We start from the raw sequence: 22,330 nt of genomic DNA on the forward strand, positions 1-22,330 counted from the left end.
GATCCGATCAAACAAAAGCGACACAAAAATCTCACAAACGATTTTTTAGCAGATTCTAATTATTTGCTGTTGTTACATACATACTTATGGAATATAATCCTAGTCTGATATTTTTTCCTCTCGCCACCCACTTCACCATCGATGTTCTCTTAGACCGCTACAAAGTCGCCGTCTGCTTGTAGAGTTTAGTCGTGAATTCGTTAAGAAGTTTATGAGCCTAAATATGGACTGGCTGGATTAGTAATATGGTGTTTACATGTATTTGATAAGTATTTGTAATGCCGGTAAAAATATGTGCACAGAGTAATATTTTAGGCCAGCGGTCGGCAAACTTTTGAGGCAAAGGGCCAACTTTAGTAAATGATCCAGTGCCGCGGGCCATGCGGTTTTTTCATTACTGCGCTTAAATTATTACATTTTAATCTTTTAGAAACATTTTAGGTATTATTGTTGTTTTTCTGTAATTATATCATCCAAGTATGGTTCAAAATTAATGATACCTACTTTAAAAAGTAATTTTATGTTTAATCATTTGAGAATCGGCAATAGATGGCCAAAAATGAGATCAGTCAAAACATACCACAAAGGGATCAATATCGCTTCCTGAAGACCCCATCCTCCCACGCCGCAAAAAATATTTAAGATATTCCGGGGATGATACAAAAGTCTGAACGGCCGAAAAATTATTGAAGTAAAAAAGATTCAGTAATTTTAAAAATGCTTTATGGATAAGTAATGCCAAGACAGATCAATTCATAACTGATTCCTTATGAAAAAGCACTTTGATAATTGTTGTACTCGTAAACAGCAACAGTGTGGAATCGTCTTTCTCGTTTAAACAACAGGGATCTTAATTATTTGGTTTTACTTTCAAATACGACCGAAAATATCTCCAAAATAGTATAAAGGGAAACCAACTGATTTGCGTCAAATTAAGAAAAACGAATAAAAAAAAAATTATCGTGTGAAAATGTATGGGGTTGTTTCACAATATTTAAAATTTTTTAATGCATGTTTTACGTTGGGTAAAGTCTAATGATCTCCCATCAAATGCAAGTCGCATGCAAAACTTTAAATAAATTTATTGTAACCAGGCTGTAGTATATCTCATCAATATTAAATTTTGTGTGCGATTTCCTTCATTACGAACACAATAAGACAATAAGACAATAAGACTTGTCGTGTTGAAACAATGTTAAAATTACATAACGGTTGCATTAACACAATTGACAAATTTATAGGTTAATCATGGGATTATCTTCACCCGCTCTAACAAAACATTAATTGCACTTTGAATAGTAGCATCCCATGAGACAACTGAAAACCTCTATCAGTCACCTCACCTTGACACCTCTATCAGTCGAACTCTTACCATGATGACGAAAAAAGTGAACCAACCAACGTAGAAGCGTGCGCGATCAACGAATGACGCCTCGTAGCGTCTTAAATGGACTGCGTACACAAGTCTGTCGTCTCATAAGAACGTGTCTGCGTTTTGGTCACCAACATCTTGGTACTGTTAGGCAACAATCAAAGCATCGCAAGAGAGCCCAGGTTCATTTTTTGAAGTTTCAAAAGAAGCTAAAAATGAAGACAGAGGTACAAGTGGCTACATTACTGGGTTATTTGGGCCGGGAGATAGATCCGTCATTCCAAAGTACTTTCATTAAAGTTGAAAGAGTACGATGGTATAAAATGTTATTGTAAAAGATCTTCAGTAATTTGTATACGAATAGTTTCTTCCCATCTTTCAAAATCAGTCAAAACCTTTCGCGGGCCGGATTGAATGTTGCGGCGGGCAGCATTTGGCCCGCGGGCCGGACTTTGCCGACCGCTGCTCTAGGTCATTGCAATTGAATATCGTGTTCGTCTGCGCTTCCTCCAAAACATTGACAAGCGCCTTTGTAGCGGTCTAAGAGAATATCGATGGTGAAGTGCTAGGATATCGGGCTAGGATTACATTCGTTAACTATGTATGTAACAGCAGCAAATATTTAGATTCTGCTAAAAAATCGTTTGTGAGGTTTTTGTGTCGCTTTTGTTTGATCGGATCAGTTTTGAACCGTTGTTTGAACAATAATTACAGGCGAAAAAAAATTCCCTAAAATTAAAACTCTAAAATAAATCATAAAAACACTTTTTAAAAATCGTTTAAAAATATATTTCCTTAAAACCTTTCTAGATTATGTTATTTATATTTTTGAACGATTTTTAAATGCGTTAGTTAACACGTAAACTTGTTTTACGAAGTGTCTTTATAGTTATGGTACGACCATAAATTTGTTTTTTCGTCATAAGTCGTGTAAAAACGTGTAATTTTTTTTGAAATATACGAAGATGTAAAATAGTATTCTGCACAACCCATACATTCACTGTTTTTATTTATCACCACAACTATATGGACGCGATTTACGCGTTTATCGCGATTTACAGAAAATCCATAAGAGATAGATAAAAACAATGAATGTATGAGTTGTGAAGAATACTATTTTACATCTTCGTATCGATGTTCTCTTAGACCGCTACAAAGGCGCTTGTAAATGTTTTGGAGGGAGTGCATACTAACACGATATTCAATTGCAATGGCCTAGAGTATTAATCTTTGCACATGTTCTTATCGGCATTTCAAATACTTAGCTAATACATGTAAATACCACATTACTAATTCAGTCAGTCCTTATTTAGGCTCATAAACTACTTAACGAATTCACGACTAAACTCTACAAGCAGACGGAACATCGATGGTGAAGTGGGTGGTGGGAGGCAAAACATATCGGGCTAGGATTACATTCCTCAACTACGTATGTCACAGCAGCAAATATTTAGAATCTGCTAAAAAATCATTGTTGAGCTTTTTGTGTCGCTTTTGTTTGATCGGATCAGTTTAGAATCGTTGTTCACAAAATTGAAAAGGTTCTCATGGCAGTTTCAAAATAATTTTTGAAAATCTTTCTACACACTTTGGTTTGCATTTTCAAAACAATAATTACAGACAGGCATTGAAAAATCAGACAGGCATTAAGCGACAATGGTTATAGAAAAGAAGAATATATTTACAATAAGGAAAGTTTACGTTTTTAACGAAATGAAGCAACATATTAGCAATTCCCTTTTCCAAACCCAATGAACCTACAAGAGCTTGGTAGGAACCTATTGAACCTATGAACCTATTGAACTCGTATGAATCTACTGAACTCTTTGCACCCACGGGTCGGAGTCGCGTATGCTTTGCAGAACCTATTGAACTTCTATAAACATATTGAACTCGTATGCACCAACCGAACTCGTTGCCGAATTCCATGGGTCGGAATCGATTCCGGCCAAGCCGCACCCGGCTCCGGCTTACAGATAACTCATTTTAGATCAGATAGCAGAGCTGAGAGTTTTGCTTCGCTTTTCGATAGGTTGAGTAAGTGAGGTTGTGAGGCTACAAGGTTACCGTGAGGTTACAAAAATAAAATGGGCGATTTTTGCTATACAGTGCCTACCACAACTATATGGACAGTCGTTTACAGAGTACTATTTCACATCTTCGTATATTTTTTTCAATTTTTTCAAAACGTTTTTTACGACTTATTACGAAAAAAACAAATGTATGGTCGTACCATAACTATAAAGACACTTCGAAAAACAGTTTTTTGTGCTAAATCACGCATTAATTGATTACCGCATTGATACGATCAAACAAAAGCGACACAAAACCCTCAACAACCTTTTTTTTACAGATTCTAAATATTTGCGGCTGTTTCTTACAGTGGCCGGCAAAATAAAGTGCCCACTACTTACATTTTTACATTTCTCTCATTTTTTGATTAAAAATTAAGCTGATAGCATCTTTGTGCTATATTTTTTAAAAGAACCTTTATTCTTTGCTCTTAAATGTGCAATGAAAAATTTCTGGAAAAATCAAAGGTTTACCAACACCAAAAAAAAAAAAAAATAGTCAAAATCGCACTGAAAAAAAGTGCCCACATGCATTAATTTCAACAAATTGATTTATTAAACACAAACAACAATTATTGAATATTCAATTTGGATGTTAGGCGCTTGGCATACTCTCCACTAGATTTTCTAAATGATTTGGGTCAAGATTTTCCCAGACGTTCTCTAGGGCTTCAAAATATTTATCTTTATTAGTTACGCCAGTTTTTTTCACTCTATCATCGAGAATGGCCCACAAATTCTCGATGGGATTTAGATCAGGACTTTGTGGAGGCCATTCAAGCGGTTTTATGCGACATGAGTTGAAAAAAGTTTTTGTTTTCTTCGCGGTATGTTTGGGGTCGTTATCTTGTTGAAACACAAATTTATTTTCTAGACCTGTTTTTATTAGAGATACCTCTAAATTTTCTTGTAGGATGGTAATATAAGTAGCAGCTGTCATAATGCCGTTGATTCGCACCAGGCTTCCTACCCCTCCCCAAGAAAAACACCCCCAAACCATAACATTGCCCCCTCCATGTTTCACCGTTCCTTGGATGTTGCGCTCTTGAAGCTCCTCTCCTGATTTACACCACACATGGTACCGCCGTTTTTGGTTAAACAGTTAAAATTTTGAATCATCTGCCCAAAGAACAGTTTTCCAAAACTCGAGCGGCTTATCTGCATGCTCTTTAGCAAATTTGAGCTGTTTTGCTTTGTTAGCCTTACTGATGAAGGGTCTTTTCTTGGCTAATTTGCTATTGTACCCCTGTTCTGCGGCGGCGAATCGTTCGATCGGAAATATTTAACTGAAGGATATTTTTGATTGCGAGGACTGTTACTTTAGGGTTTTTTCTTACTTCGCGCACGATGCTGGTGTCTATTTTGCTATCTGTTATTCTCTTCCTACCTCGGCCTGGGCGATCTACCACTGAACCTAACGTTCTATATGTTTTATGATTTTTCCAACTGCTGATTTGCTTATGTTATAGCGGAATTTGGGGCAAGTGTGCCACCTTAAGCATTTCATGTTATAATTCACTAAAACCTTTTCATCAAAAGCAGATTAATATCTCATATCCATTTTACACATATTTTCTCACTTATAAATGAGTTTCAGTGAAAATAAGCGCAAGCAAAGTTGTTTTTTAAGTGTTTTAAAATTGGTTGAAAAAGACGTGATTTTTTTTTGGGTATGGGGCAAGAGTGCCACCCGTATGGAGCAAGAGTGCCACGATAAGGGGCAAGAGTGCCAACATATGGAACAATACGGCCAACTAGGCTAAAGAACAGAATTTCACGTAAAAATGGTTGTCATTGAGAATGTAATACCATGCATATGCATTAAGAAGATTAATATAAAAAGTAAAAAAAAATCAATGATTACCGCAAAATATTAGAAAATTGTAAGTTATTGAAATCGTTTCAAGAACCTCCATTATTTTAACACGAAAAACAAAACAAACAGTTCCAGGTTATTTCAATTTCGTAACTGTTTCAAATAATGCAAAGGATTGTTTTTAAACTGCATATTAATGGCTGCACGTAGGACACTCATCTGTGCAGCTTTGATGAAACCAAGTACGGCAGCCGGTGCATTTGTTCCAACCGTCTCCATTTTCAGATTTCATGAAACATTTTCCACATAAATGGCATATGAAATCTTCGGATGAGGTTTCATAAGTTAAACGTTTACGTTTCGTAGATTGTTTTGGAGTGCATAATTTTCGTCTCTTGTTGGCTTTCTTGATAACTTCCATATCCTTCGATGCCTGAGCCTGCTTTAAAGTGGCACGATACGGACTTGATGTGAGCTCTGTTGGTTTTTCTTTCCGCTTTCTTGATATTTTTTTGGGTTTGAGTCTTAGGGAGAGGAAGTATAGCCTCAGGAGAAACTTTAAATCCTTGATACGAATCATGCGAAGTTCCCGCTGTATGGTTTTCTTTATCTTCATTTGCAGTAACTGAACCTGTATGTTCGTCTTCACTGAATTTTGTCAGGTCATTGTAATTTTCTACCTCAAGGGATTTGTGTGCTTCAATGCCATCATCTGCCGATCGATCATTTGTTATATTGAGATTCATCGATCCGCTACCCGGAAGATCAATGTCTGTTACGTCAGCAGGAGCAAACATATCGTCAGTGAACAGTTGCATATTTCGGGGAACTAGACCTATCTTTGCGAATCCGTTGATGGCGATTGATGCGTTACATGTTATGATGTAAACCTTACCAAATACTTGACTTATCTCATTTACGGTAACAACTTTGCTTGGATTTTCTTTGAGATACTCTTTGATTGCTCTGGATAGATATGTCTTCAACGGTGCCATGAATGTTACGTCCAAAGGTTGCATTCGATGACTGCAATGCGATGGGAAGCTGATTACAGTAACATGATTCTGTCTTGCTTTTTCTAAATACGCCATATTTTTGTTATGCGAACTATGTCCATGAAGTAGTAACAAAATTGGACTTAATTCTGTTGGTCGCGTATGCTCCAGAAAGTGTTCAAAATATTGTTCAAAATCAAGGACCTTCATCCACACAGTAGTATTGCAACAACACAAGGTGCCCGGTGGAGCTCCATTTTTAATACGATCGGTCATTCTTGCTCTGGCAAAAAGTAGCATTAGTGGAACCAAAATTCCGCTAGCTGACATAGCCACGCAAGCAGTTGCCATAACTCCATGTTCCGCTGATGTGATTCCGCCAACATTCTTTTTACCTCTCAAGGCCAGAATTCTTGGCTTCTTGGTTTGAACCTGATTTATTGAATTATTAAATCAAATTAAAATATCTATATAATGTAAATGATATTTAAATCTTACCGTGCAAATCGATGTTTCATACACATTGAATATTCTATTCGGGGGGAACTTTTCAGGACTACCTTTTTCCTCAAGTAGATTGAAGAATTTATCAACAGAAACTCGGTTGAATTCCTGCAAACGAGCAGTCGATGTGGGTTCTGCAATCCTGAGAGAAATTTCTTTTTGCCTGGCGCGGAAACCATAATACCAATCCCAACTAGCTAGTTCCGTATCTCGATTGAAACAGTGCTTTATTTTATTTCGCTCTGCTAACTTAAAAGCAAGGCTTCGTACATCGCGTGGACCATTTCCATAGTATCGTTTTTCAAGTTCCAAAAGATGGTTTACTATTTCCGCTTCTTGATGTGCATTGAAAACAGGCTTATACCGTCCTAGACATAGGTGGTTTTTGAGACTTGTGATGGGAGTTTTTGCGTTTATCGTTAAGTATTTCGTGAGCGTTTTCCGTGGAACACCAGATTCCTTAGCAACTTGTTTGACCGAAGTGCTTTTTTCGATAGCGGACCGCATTGCCACGTCCATATTGGTCACCGACCAGTTTTTTCGCGAAGAAATCCGCTTATAAATGGGTACCATCTTGATTCACTGACAGCGCAAATACAATGTTTACTTTTTTGACAGTTGTCTCGCGTGTAGCAGAGCGCACAGTGATTAGAAATTTGTTTTTGTTATAAAATCAAATTTTAGGGTGAAAAAAAATCATTTATTTTTGGTTAACCCCAGTTTTTTCTCAGTTTTGCTCTGTACCACATACTTTTGCGATTTATTATTTCTACGTGTTTTGAGAGCTTATTTTGTTTGGATGAAGTATTATAAGATTATGCACAATATGGATGTTCAGCACAAAATAGTCAATAAATATGAGAGTAATGACCTTTTATACACGAAATCCGGTCCAACATATCAAGTTGCAGAAATGAATGTATATCTGTACTCATTTTTTAATTTAATTTATTGGTTTCCAAAAAAAAAAAAAAAATGGTAGGTGGCACACTTGCCCCCCATGGCACACTTGCCCCAAATTCCACTACCTGCCAGCAACAGCTCGATGTGATTCCCCGTTCTGAACATCACAAACAACTTATTTTCGGACAGCCTGAGGAATTTGTTTTGTGTTGTATTCCATTTCGTGCAACTGAGCCAAGATTAATGTACGAATCCACTTAAATGGCAAATGCTAATGCATGCAACCGGTCGTTTGGCTAATCACCTCATGGCAACACAAATAAAACTGTCAAAACAAAACGATAAAAACAATAAGTTTGATCGATTTGCATAGTGGGCACTTTTATGTCACTGTGATTTTGACTATTATTTTTTTATGTTTTTGGTATTGGTAAACCTTGGATTTTTCCAGAAATTTTTCATTGCACATTTAAGAGCAAAGAATAAAAATTGTTTAAAAAAATATATAGCATCAGGGCCTCCTAAGGTTGGGTACTCCGTTTGTTCTGGCAAACACGAGAAATCCAAAGACATCCTTTTCTATCACTAGAGGATAGAAACAAGATGCCAAAAGGACCAACTGAAAGGGCCTTGTAACAAAACCAGCACACTCACAGAAAACCCTTTTCAACTTCACAAAACAAGCCACCTCAAAAAAAAAACCCTAACACAAGAACAAGAACCTGTACAAAAAAAAAAAATAATAATAATAATAAATAAAAAAAAAACCTCATCCTCTCTCAAGAAAAAAAAAATACATATAAATACATATACATACAAACACCACAAAGAAAAAAAAAAATTGAAACCCACTAAACCACAAGCAAACTTAAAGAATGGAACAACACTATCTTTTGAATACAAACTGAAAAGAACACACAAACTATCAAAAAGAAAAAAAAACGATAGGTGATTTCACGAAAACCAACACACTGTGCATCAATCAGAAAGATCTCAACCACAACATATAAACATCAAAGAAACAGCAATATAAACATCAAAGGAGAATGGATGATTTCCCCTCCAAAAACTGGTAGTTAAACCTCTGATTATACCTTCAAAAAACGGATCGTATAGGAGGCCTCAACCTACCAACTCTATTAAGAAGAAGAAGAAGGTATTGGTAAACCTTGGATTTTTCCAGAAATTTTTCATTGCACATTTAAGAGCAAAGAATAAAAATTGTTTAAAAAAATATATAGCACAAAGATAGCTACATTTTCAACCATGAACGAACATCTCGCTCAGTATCACATCGGCATACGGCAAGTAAGCAGTGCAAATGCTTCTACAGTAGATGACCGCTAACTGAGAGGTAAATAAGCTCCAGTTAACAAACAACGTTCGCTAACTGGAGTGACGTTTCTATGGATTGATTGTTTTGATTGGCGTTGACTGGAATAAACATTCCAAACTTTTAAGTGTTCTTTAACTGAGAATCACTCCAGTTAGCGAACTACCAGCTAAAAAGCACTCCAGTTAAAACACATCTAGTTAGCGGTCACCTACTGTACTTGATACGCACCCACATTTCAATAACGCACCCACAATTTTCAACAAAAAAAAAGACAAATGTAAAAATAAATGTAAATAATGGACACTTTATTTTGCCGGCCACAGTACATTGTTAAGGAATGTAATCCTAGCCCGATATTTTTACCTCCCACCACTCACCTCACCATCGATGTTCTCTTAGACCGCTACAAAGGCGCCCGTAAATGTTTTGGAGGAAGCGCAGACGTATGCGATAATCAATTGCAATGAGCCTACCATAATACTCTTTGAACATATTCTTACCAGCATTACAAATACTTATTTAATACATTTAAATACCACATTACTAATTCAGCCAGTCCTTATCTAGGCTCATAAACTATCTTACTAATTCACGACCAAACGTTACAAGCAGACGGCTACCGGCGACTTTAAGTAAGATTGATAGACTTATACCATGAACGAACATCTCGCTCAGTATCACATCGGCATACGGCAAGTAAGCAGTGCAAATGCTTCTACAGTAGATGACCGCTAACTGAGAGGTAAATAAGCTCCAGTTAACAAACAACGTTCGCTAACTGGAGTGACGTTTCTATGGATTGATTGTTTTGATTGGCGTTGACTGGAATAAACATTCCAACTTTTAAGTGTTCTTTAACTGAGAATCACTCCAGTTAGCGAACTACCAGCTAAAAAGCACTCCAGTTAAAACACATCTAGTTAGCGGTCACCTACTGTACTTGATACGCACCCACATTTCAATAACATTAATATTCGGTTCGGATCGCTAAACGTCGGGTTGAAGCCAGAACGCTAAGGCGCAGACTTTTTCATGATTTTGTATGACATCGGCTGTTTTGGACCGTACGTGTAGGGGATGACATCGAGTTCATTATTTATTGTAGACAAACTATTTTTTTAATAATTAATAAATGATTATTTTCACCCAAAACATTGAATAAGAATTAAATCTTTTACCAACTTGATTTTATATAACGTTTTTCAAAAATATTTGCCTTGATTTATAGTATTTTTTATGTTCGATAATTTCCGCAGCTCAATGCTTCGTGGATTTTTTCCAATACAAAGCGGAAAGATCGAATTTTGTAGCATAGTTCATTTTGCTCTGGACTGATATACCATATGATATACAAAGCGGAAAGATCGAATTTTTATAGCATAGTTCATTTTGCTCCGGACTGATATACCATATGATATACCATAGTATCAAAAAAAAAAATATATATAGTAAAGTTAACACCTTGGCGGCGAAATGAGTGTCAAATGTCAACGCCTACACACACGGTCCAAAACAGCCGAAGCCATACAAATTCATGAAAAAGTCTGCGCCTTTGCGTTCTGGCGCCCATCCGTACTTTACCGAGCCAACCCGAATAGTTGTGTTCGTTAAACATGTGCGCTTACAGGGTTTTCCATTCCAATTAACAACTGTCCACAGTCAACTAGCAATCCTCGATTTGAAAAACACGATTGTCTACCACTTACAAACAAGTCAAGCCGTTTTTGGTACACTGTCCATTTCAATTTCACAATTGTCGTCTTCGAAAACACACGTCAGATGCGGCACGGGTTGTTTTGGTTTTGGCTGGAACGTGTATCACTTGAAGTTGGGAAAGCTGAGCAACATGGACATGTTAGGCAGTTTTATCTATATTTTAATTTTTAATACAATGCAAAAATTTGTACATTAATCAGTGCTTTTATTGGTAGCAAATGAAAAAAAAATTACAACGTCCAAAAATAACTTAAAAACTGTAACGCTTCAAGAATAACTAAAACCAAATGATAAAACTGCTTAGCATGTCCATATTGCTCAACTTTTCCATATTCTCATATTCAATCAAGACCTGTTTACAGCATGGTTCAATTCTTATACACAAGTGATACACGTTCCAGCCAAAACCCGTGCCGCATCTGACGTGTGTTTTCGAAGACGACAATTGTGAAATTGAAATGGACAGTGTACCAAAAACGGCTTGACTTGTTTGTAAGTGGTAGACAATCGTGTTTTTCAAATCGAGGATTGCTAGTTGACTGTGGACAGTTGTTAATTGGAATGGAAAACCCTGTATCAGGTAGCAGCATTTGTACTGCTTACCTGCCGTATGCCGCTGTGACACCGAGCGAGACGTATAGACAACGCATCATAAAGACATGTATAGCCGTGAGGAAACTTTTCTGTGCCTCTTTTGCCTTGACCTTGGCTTTAGATCCTGATGGGTAAAGCATGCATACCTTTCGGGTACGTTCGTGGTATAAGCCCTGCCCCTCTCATGTTAAAGATGAAGATAAAATCTTATGCAATCGGCTCTGCTTTCGGGCGTGGGCAGGCCCGTGGACACCGTCTGTACGCACTCAATCATACCAACATTACAGCCGGATCGATCCAAATTTTCGATCGAAAAATGGTGCCTTGCCCGACTGTGTTGAGAGACAGAAAACAGACGACTGTCTTACTAGGATATGCGATTTGACAGTTCCATACACTCAAAGGCGAATGTTTGGATGACAATTTATAAAATATTAAATTAGCGGTCAAAGGAGGCCATATCTTCATAGTACTCGTAAACTCAATAGCAACACGTTGGTTTATTTTTCCTATGATGAATATCTCTCAAAGCTGTAGGTCCCTAGAAGATTAATCTTCAAGAAATTTCACTTGACACTTCACAAATGTTATTACAAATGTTTCCAGTCGTAGTCTTAGTTGTTGTACTAGAGTTTGAGTTTTGGTACTTAGAATTATTTCATATTATATTTTTTCTTCAGCTCAGATAACAAAAAGGCTTCCCTGGAAGAAACGAAGAATTATACTACACAATCTTTGGCAAGCGTCGCTTACCAAATAAACACTCTGGCATTCAATTTTCTGCAGCTGATGGATCTGCAGACTACGCAAATGTCAGAAATGGAATCACAGATGAATCATATTTCACAAACTGTCATGATACACAAGGAAAAGGTGGCACGACGTGAGATCGGTGTGCTAACCGCGAATAAGATCAGTTCGAGGCAATACAAAATTGTTGCACCACTCAATCCAGAAAAGCCTATTAAGTATGTTCGTAAACCTATCGATTATTCGCTTCTAGACGACGTTGGTCACGGCATTTCGCTAACCAATAATAACCAGAAGAAGCATCGCATCTCCAGTCAAGGCACTATACAATCTACCATTCCTCAAAATGTGTCGGTTGGACCACCACCAACTACCAAGCCACCGACACCGCCTCAAATGGCCCGCAGTACTGGACATTCGGGCACTCTAGGTAAGCCCGTTAGTAACACTGGAACTCTAGGGAAGGCATCTCGCGAGTACCGGACACCACCAGTCGTTGTGCCTCCTCAAGTACCCTCGCATTACGCGCCCAACTATCCGGTTGGCCATCCGCGACGAACGTCCAGCGGTGGTGGAGTTGAACGGGGCCCAGGCTATAGTGCTCTACCAATGCCAATGCCCCCAAGTCAGGTGGTAATGCACCATCCGCCGCAAATCGGCATGGTACATCCTATGCAGTCTGGACCTGTCATGCAGCATCAATCAACTTTTGAGGAGCGTAACAGTATGCCGCGTAAGTATCAATTTTATTTTCAATGATTTTAAGGTTTTGTGAATAATTAAAACATAAATGCATTGTTTAACCCTTTCAGTGATTTTTCTGGGTGAGACGCTAGCAGTGTTTTTGTTGCTTTTCCATTTACTAGTCGCGTGGGTAGAGAGATAATTTTGACAGTCACTTAAGCAGAAAGAAAAAAATATGGCAAAATTTATCATCGGAGAATTTTTTTTGTTTTAGAAATAGTAGCTTACCATGTATTTTATTCATTTTATTCTCCGGAACCGGGAACAAGCCCTGGCGACAGTTTCGCGGGGTAGGGCCGCGAAAACGGACCTGATTTTCGCCATCAGCTCCGCCTTGGTGTTGCTGGAGGTGCTGTTGGTGTCCCGTTCCACCACGCCCCACACGAAATAATCCATTGGATTAAGATCCAAGGAGCTGGGGGGCCACACATTCGGCGCGGTGAAGTCGTTGAAATTGGCCGCCAACCACTTTATCGTTTTGGAGGCTGTATGGCACGGAGCGGAATTATGCTGGAACACGTACGGTCTGCCATTGGCCACTCTCGTGATCCAAGGCTTCATGACGGTGTCCAGCATGGAAATGTACCCGTCCGCGTTCAGCCTCAGCCCCTGCTCGAGAAAGTGGGGCGGCATCACGTCCCCTTCCGATGACACGCAGGAAAACAGCATCACCGTCTGGGGGAACTTGGTTTGCGGCACCCGTGGCACGTCCGCCGGGCAGTAAGCCAGCCACCGGTTGTTCTGGGTGTTAACCTTCTAGTCCTGGCAGAAGTTTTTCTCATCAGAGAAAAACCACAGCGTGCCAGGCTCCACGGGATGCTTTAGCAAATTGAGCAGCTTCTTGGTGTTCCCCAACCGACTCTCGCGGCCCTTCTCTGTCAACAACTGACCTCTTCGGCGCTTGTAAGAGAAGTACCGGAGGTAGTCTTTCTGGGCCATTTTCATCGTGGATGGTGCCACCCCCATCTCACGTGCCAACGGCCGAATTCCGATCCCCGGATTTTCCATCACGCGCGCCTGGAGGTCAGCCAGGAAAGCGTCGGTCCGCACTCAATCCCGCCGTGCGAATGTGGTTTTCGTGCTGCCACCGCTTTTTCGTCGTCGCTATTTTCTCCCAGCTCACTCCGGATCGTCTTCACCGTGTTCAGCGAACACTGCACGCACTGCATGATGTAGCGGTTGTCGCGTCCGGCGCGGATCATCATGATGCATGTGATCTGCTTCCACAATGTACTCTTTTTAGGCATTTTTTTATCACGGGATGTTTTCGCTGCTTGTTCTGTACACTTGTTTTCCTATGCCAACTCGATCACGAGTTATAAACAAAAATGTAACTCTCAAAATTCTCCCGAACGCCCTGTATATATATATATATATATATATATATATATATATATATATATATATATATATGTATATATATATATCTATATATATATATATATATATATATATATATATATATATATATATATATATATATATATATATATATATATATATATATATATATATATATATATATATATATATATATATAGATATAATATAGATATAAGTTAAGAAGATAAACGGGATGCGTCCGTCTTAACACTATCGCATACAAATGTGTGCATAACGCCTCCCCTTTCAGTTCCAAGCTTCCTCGCTTGGTTTTAATGAATCCTAACAAACAATAATTCATTTTTTATCCTTGATTTATGGACCTTAAAATCAAACGAATCGCTAAACGTTAGTTCATTATCTTGTTTTACTTCAGAAGCTTTAAATGGTTCTTTATTTTTCGTATTTCGTTGCGTAACTCTTACAAATATTTTCTCCCTGGGGCTTAAGCTATGCGGTAGTTCTCTATTCTTATTTCCATTTTCTATTAATTCTTTTTGTTTTTGAAGTCTTACTTTTACATTTGATTGCAGTTTGCTGGAGCATTCTAATATTTCATCCGTATCGGTTTTTCCTTGAACGTTGAACATTAATTCTCTTGGTCTGTAGCCTGTAACCGAATGGATAGTATGATTATAAATGTCAACTAGTACATTGATCTTATGGAAAAATTCCAAATTATTTTATCTTCTATTTAATGTTTTATACAATTCTATGAAGGTTGAGTGGAATCTTTCTACTATGCCATTGCAATTGCTTCCTTTGGCGTGATGGATTTCTATATTTAGATCTTGAAGAAAACTAACAAAATCTAAGGATACTAAAGCCGGTTCTTGATCACATATTATTATTTTGGGTCTCCCAAATATCCATATGATCTGTGATGGCCTTTTTAAGATCTATAATGGTTCTTGTTTGTAAAGGGATCACGTTTGCAAATTTCGAAAATGCGTCGACAATTGTTAACATTTTATTTCCTTTTATGAAAAATATGTCAATATGGACCTTTTCAAACGGTTTGATGGCATAGTTAGAGCTGCGAATCAATCTTGAAGGATTTCTGTCATATTTACTTTTCTTACAAATGCTGCAAGTATGAATGATTTTTTTTTTAATTCATAGATGGAAAAAATATTTGCTTAGAATTTGTGCTTTGTTTTCTTTAATTCCTCGATGCGCATATTCATGGGGTTTCATTACGATATCATCTTGTTCTACTTCTGATTTGATATCTGTTAACAAGGTTAAAGAGATGTAAATTTTAAATATCTTGTTTTCTGCAAAGTGTTTTCTGTACGTCTCTTGAATGAGCTGGATAAGTGAATTGGGACAATGAATACAAGTACCGTTAATTTAACCTTTTCTTTCATAATGTGGACAATATCTTCCTTAAATATTGCGGGTTTGAAATTATGAACCTATGGAACTTAGGGTAAACTTCCTCAATCAGCATTTCTGCTACATTGAAGTCAACCAGAAAAATCAACTGATTTTTGAAGAGATTCGTAGGCTTTTCTGTGATACGTATGTAATGATCATCACTCGTGTCTGCCGAGTGTATTGTCATTTCATCGTTTGTGTCACCGTTCAACTCATTTATTCCTATTTCATTAGATGCAAAAGTTGGTCTTATAAAGCAAAGCATCGGCCACCACATTTTCCTTTCCCGGCCTTTAAATTGTTTCAAAATCAAATTCTGTTAGAACTAGATTCCATCGGACTATCATTTGATTTAAACTTGATGAAGCATAAATCAATGGGCGGTGGTCAGTAACCAACTTAAACTTCCGACCGTTTAAATATTGTCGAAATTGTTTTACTGCCCAGACAATTGCGAAGAGTGTGGTACAATCTTTTTCAGTGGTACAATATTTTTTCTCTGACTTATTCAGAGTCCGAGAAGCATAAGCAATTGGCCTGTCTTTACCAATCTGGCCCTGAGATAGCACTGCTCCTACTGCAAAGTTACTAGCGTCGGTAGTAAGAATAAATTCTTTAGTGTAATCCGGGTAGGCTAGCATAGGATCCATTGTTAATAAAGATTTACACTTCTCGAAGCATGCTATTTGCTATATTACGAAGTGCCTAAAAATTGTTTAAGCACCTTTTCAGTTTTCGGCACTGGCCATGTCTTAATTATTTCTATTTTATCGGTGTTTGGTCTAACACCATCTTCAGACACTTAAAAATTGAACTTCTCTCCGTAAAAAGTATCATTTTTCAATTTGAATTTTTAGTCTAGCATCTTTTAATTTCTGAAAAATTTTACAAATGTCTTTGACATGATCTTCTAATGAACTAGAAAATATAATTATATCGTCTATATAGACGAGACAATAAACTCCCTTAAAATTGCATCCATCACTCTTTGGAATGTTGCCACGGCGTTGTTAAGCCCAAAAGGCATCCTAGTAGATTCAAATTTCCCTGATTTTATTGAAAAGCAGTTTTCTCTTTGTCTTTTACTTCCATTTGAATCTGATGAAAACAAGACACGAGATCAATTGTAAAAAAATAGCTAGCTCGTCCTAATTTATCTAAGATATCAGTGATTTCCGGTCTAGTCAACTACTAGACGATATTTTGTACGATACGTATGTAATACGTATCACAGAAAAGCCTACGAATCTCTTCAAAAATCAGTTGATTTTTCTGGTTGACTTCAATGTAGCAGAAATGCTGATTGAGGAAGTTTACCCTAAGTTCCATAGGTTCATAATTTCAAACCCGCAATATTTTAAGGAAGATATTGTCCACATTATGAAAGAAAAGGTTAAATTAACGGTACTTGTATTCATTGTCCCAATTCACTTATCCAGCTCATTCAAGAGACGTACAGAAAACACTTTGCAGAAAACAAGATATTTAAAATTTACATCTCTTTAACCTTGTTAACAGATATCAAATCAGAAGTAGAACAAGATGATATCGTAATGAAACCCCATGAATATGCGCATCGAGGAATTAAAGAAAACAAAGCACAAATTCTAAGCAAATATTTTTCCATCTATGAATTAAAAAAAAAATCATTCATACTTGCAGCATTTGTAAGAAAAGTAAATATGACAGAAATCCTTCAAGATTGATTCGCAGCTCTAACTATGCCATCAAATCGTTTGAAAAGGTCCATATTGACATATTTTTCATAAAAGGAAATAAATAAATCCTTAGATTTTGTTAGTTTTCTTCAAGATCTACATATAGAAATCCATCACGCCAAAGGAAGCAATTGCAATGGCATAGTAGAAAGATTCCACTCAACCTTCATAGAATTGTATAAAACATTAAATAGAAGATAAAATAATTTGGAATTTTTCCATAAGATCAATGTACTAGTTGACATTTATAATCATACTATCCATTCGGTTACAGGCTACAGACCAAGAGAATTAATGTTCAACGTTCAAGGAAAAACCGATACGGATGAAATATTAGAATGCTCCAGCAAACTGCAATCAAATGTAAAAGTAAGACTTCAAAAACAAAAAGAATTAATAGAAAATGGAAATAAGAATAGAGAACTACCGCATAGCTTAAGCCCCAGGGAGAAAGTATTTGTAAGAGTTACGCAACGAAATACGAAAAATAAAGAACCATTTAAAGCATCTGAAGTAAAACAAGATAATGAACTAACGTTTAGCGATTCGTTTGATTTTAAGGTCCATAAATCAAGGATAAAAAATGAATTGTTGTTTGTTAGGATTCATTAAAACCAAGCGAGGAAGCTTGGAACTGAAAGGGGAGGCGTTATGCACACATTTGTATGCGATAGTGTTAAGACGGACGCATCCCGTTTATCTTCTTAACTTATATCTATATTATATCTATATATCTATATATATATTTATATATTTATTATATATATATATATATATATATATATATATATATATATATATATATATATATATATATATATATATATATATATAATAATGAGTCCAAGTAGAGAGAACCTGCTTATTCTAACTCCAAATTACAACTACTGGTAAACACGCTTCAAGCCCAGGTGGCCTGCGGGAGCCGCGTTGCGCTAACTTGCAACTGGAGACCGCTGTCGTCTGGTCCCACGGTCGATTGTCACTGGAGACCGCTGTCGTCTGGTGCATTAAGGGATGGACTGTGTGACTTCTCCGGGGGTTGAAGAAGGACGTCCTCGGCCTTGGCTATTCTTATGTTTTCTGCAACGCTGCTTTCGTACTATCTTCTTCTGGCATAGGCACATGTAGGCTATTAGTATAATCAACGTTGTTGTTGTTATCGATAGACCTCCAATAATGCTTAATATCCAGTTTTTATGCTCATACTGTGACAGTTTCAAATGATCTATCATTTTTCTGTGTATCATGTTTTCTTCCTTCAGGGTCTGCAGGTTGAGTGAGAGGCTTCTGTTAACTTCCAGGTTTAGAAAAGCTCCTTGTATATCTTCTTCGGTGGATAATATTGATTTAGAAACGAATGTCCGATTGTTAAGGGTTACGCTACAATTATTAAACGTCAACAGACTGTTACCAGATATGTAGCGGTCATGCGGTCCACAATCAGAACGGAGTAAGAGCTGCATTGTTGATTAACACCTTATTTTGGGCAATTAGATCGATAAGTGTGTTGTTGTCATTTGTAATGTGGCAGTGACTGACTTTCCCTTGTATAATGGAGACTGAACATTCGTCATAAATCTGTTGAAGGTACTCTTGGTACTGGACAAAATCGTTTGGTTTTGATGTGGTGTATAACTTTTCTGCTGTCTTTATGATTCTTGTAGGGATATTCACTATTCTAGTACCATTGATGATAAGCGGATGTATGGTGATTATATCGGAAACACCGGTTTCTAATTGTGGTACTTCAATGATGTACAGAAGAATATCTTTTTTTGTTGCTATTTTCGTAGTGACGTAGGCAAGCGCTTCTTCTGGAAAAGAAGTTGATATTCCTTGTTTTTGAATTATCGATTCAATCAATAATTTTTCCCTGAATGATAGAAGTTTGTTGTATGGTATGTTTGCTTTTGCCTTTAGTATGGCATCCTGGATTTCTAGAATTATAGAGTTGAGGATTTTTCTACATTTAGAAGAAACAATATCGTTTCGTACTCTTTCGTTATAATATTGTTCAGTAAGGATTGTTTCGTTATTTCTTCTATGGTATCCACCAGCTTTTGAATCCGTACGTTTAGCATGTCGTTGATTTGGACTTGTAGATTGTTAGCAGAAATGAGTTCATTCATTGATGTATTGATGAGTCGAAGATCGCCTGCGTCTGGTGAACCTGCTAGCCATTTCCATTCTGATCCCAAGGTGTCCCAACGTTTTTTCTTATTTCGCTCTAGTGGCTTGATTTCATAAAAATTGTACATTAATGTTTCGACTCGGCGAGTGGCTATCTTGGTCAATGGTAATTTTTTATCTAAGCTTTTAGCGATATTGTTGAATTTCGTTATGCTTTCTGCTATTACTGTCAGATTAATGGGATGAACTACTTTAATAACTCCAGTTACGATTTTACATTCTTTTCTTTTAATCAAAAGTAAGGGATCATTTCCTATGTTGCGTATTTCTAGCTTGCTTGTGGTTGCATTTGCCGTTAAAAACATGATTGTTGAAATCAGAACTAAAATCATCTGTAAAGATACACAGTAAAATTTATAAATTAGGTATTTTTCTTGAATATTTTTATCTTGCTTTTGTTTCGTTTTATGTCTCTAATATTTTTGAATGTTTTATCAGTTATTTGATGTGCTGTAGTTTTATGAGCTCTCGGTTGGGGTTTGGTTCTTATATTTGGTAGTACAAACACGTCCTGATTCTCATCAATCTTAGGCGGATTTTCTTTTGTTGAATTAGATTTAATTACTCTATTATGTGACCTAAGGAGGTTGTTTTTGACTTCATCAAACATTTTCTGCGTATTGCTTCTGATCTGTTCTGGGTTTAGTTCACTATTTTGGTTGAATATTATTTCATTAGGTGTAAATTTAGTTGCGGAATGTATCGTTTCGTTGTACAGAGTAACGGCGATTTTTACTAGCTGATTTGTTCCTGCACGTGGAAATTTGTGCTTATTGGTATTGTACAATTCTATTATTGTTGAATGGGTTCTTTCTATCTGGCCGTTGGACTCCGATGAAGATGCGTATTCTAAAGAAGTACCTAACTGGGTTAGAAAATTTTTAAATTGAAGTGAGCGGAAAGTTTTCTCATGGTCCGTTATAATTTGACGTGGTGAACCGAAGGTGCTAAAATATTTTGTCATAGCCTTTTGTACATCTATTAGGTTTTTATGTTTAAGTGAATACATTTGGAGGTGTTTTGAAAAAGCGTCTATTACAGAGAAAAAGCTTTCGTGGTTTATTATGAAAATATCTATATGCACTCTATATAGCGGCTTTTCTGTTATGGGCCTTGGGCTTATTTTAATGTTGTAAGGCTTTCGCTCGTATTTATGTGTATTACACACTTCGCAACTATTTGTGAATTGTTTTATGTGTTGCTGCATTTTTGGGAAAAAGTAAGATCTTTTTAATTTAGCTTCTACCTCAGTGATTCCTCTGTGAGCACGATTGTGTTCTGTTGATATTAATAGATTTTGCCTGTTTGTTTCTATGACGTCTTCTACTAGAAAGAAGCACATTACAAAATGTCCTTTAACTTTTAAATTTCTTTTGAATGCTTCTTGAATAGTTTGTATCAACATTTCAGGTGCGAGTATTTCAGTTTGTTTTCCGTTATGATATTTCAGTAAGTAGCCCGTTATATCCTGTATTGTGAATTCTGGTTGAATGACTATCGTTCTTTTGATGTTTCCGAAAGGGGACTCTACACTGATCGAACTAGAATGGTCAATTTTAAAAATGATTTGGTTTTTGTAGTAGTTCGCTGGTCTCAGACTTGAATGAATGTAGAAATCCGACGAATCTTCCGCTGAATGAATCGTTTGTAATGAAGATGATTGTATTATCATATTCTCTGAACCGTTTGTGTTGTTGTGTGCTAAAAAAGAAGAAGGGTTATTGTTTTCTTCATGCGATGGGTTATGGTTTTCATCGAGAAGAGGATTATTGTTCTCTTCACTTTGGCTGTCTTCCGTATCTGTAATAGAAAAAATTCGATTAGTTTCGTTTTTGTTACATTCTATTTTTCTGCTCAAGGCATCTGCCACGACATTTGTCGTTCCTTCCTTGTACATGATGGTGTAGTCATAATTCTCTAGTTCAATTCTCCAATTAAGAATCTTTAAATTTTTGTTACAGTTTTTTATGTACTGCAATGGTTTATGGTCTGTAAAAAGGGTGAATTTGTTACCATACAGGTATAGTTTAAATTTATTGATAACCCCATATTATGGCCAATGCTTCTTTTTCTATGGTACTATAATTGGTCTCACACTTTGTAAGTGTGCGACTTGCAAATGCGATTGGTCGTTCTAGTTTGTCTTGAATTTGTGACAGTACGGCTCCTGTTGCATAGTTGCTTGCATCTGTGGTTAAAATAAATGGTGAGGCAAAATCTGGATAGGCTAGTATTTGATCCGATGATATGATTTGCTTGATTGTTGAGAACACTTTCTTATATTCTTCGTCTGTTACATCTAAAGTTTGATTTTTCTTGAGATATTTTGTTATTGGTTTTACAATCTTTTAATAATCTTTAATAAATTTCCTATAATATCCTGAAAGTCCAAGAAATTGCTTTATTTGTTTAGCATTTTCTGGTAATTTCCAATCTAATATTTTTTTTATTTTCTCTGGGTCAGGTTTTATTCCGTCTTGTGTGATAACATGTCCGAGAAATTCCGTTTCCCTTTTCATAAACTCACATTTGTCTAACTGTATTTTCAAATTAAAATCGGCAAGTCTTTTGAGAATTTTTGATAAGTTGTCCAAATGCGATTTTATGTCGTTTCCTATCACAATTATGTCATCTAGGTAAACAAAGGCGATGGTTCCAATGTAATCTCGTAGAATGTTATTCATTGCGCGTTGGAATGTAGCGGGTGCATTTTTCAATCCAAACGGCATTCTATTGAAATGGAAATGTCCTAATGCAGTGGAAAATGCGGTTTTTTCTTTATCTTTTGGGTCCATTTCTATCTGGTGGAATCCGGATTGTAAATCAATTGTAGTGAAATAATTAGCTTTTCCCA

At 36.8% G+C, this 22,330-nt stretch overlaps 1 protein-coding gene across 2 annotated transcripts in view; it reads left to right on the forward strand.

Moving 5' to 3' along the window:
• The window catches only part of LOC121591474 (abl interactor 2), a 42,065-nt gene that overhangs the window by 3,224 nt on the left and 16,511 nt on the right, over positions 1-22,330 (forward strand). Inside the window, exon 3 of one of the 2 annotated variants that reach the window (XM_041911996.1) lies at positions 11,989-12,791. In XM_041911996.1, the coding sequence (XP_041767930.1) occupies positions 11,989-12,791 (803 nt within the window). The remainder of the gene's footprint in view (positions 1-11,988; positions 12,792-22,330) is intronic. The other variant, XM_041912004.1, reaches the window with a different exon arrangement.

This window comes from Anopheles merus, chromosome X (genome assembly GCF_017562075.2).
Source record: "Anopheles merus strain MAF chromosome X, AmerM5.1, whole genome shotgun sequence".
In the NCBI taxonomy this organism is placed as follows: domain Eukaryota; kingdom Metazoa; phylum Arthropoda; class Insecta; order Diptera; family Culicidae; genus Anopheles; species Anopheles merus.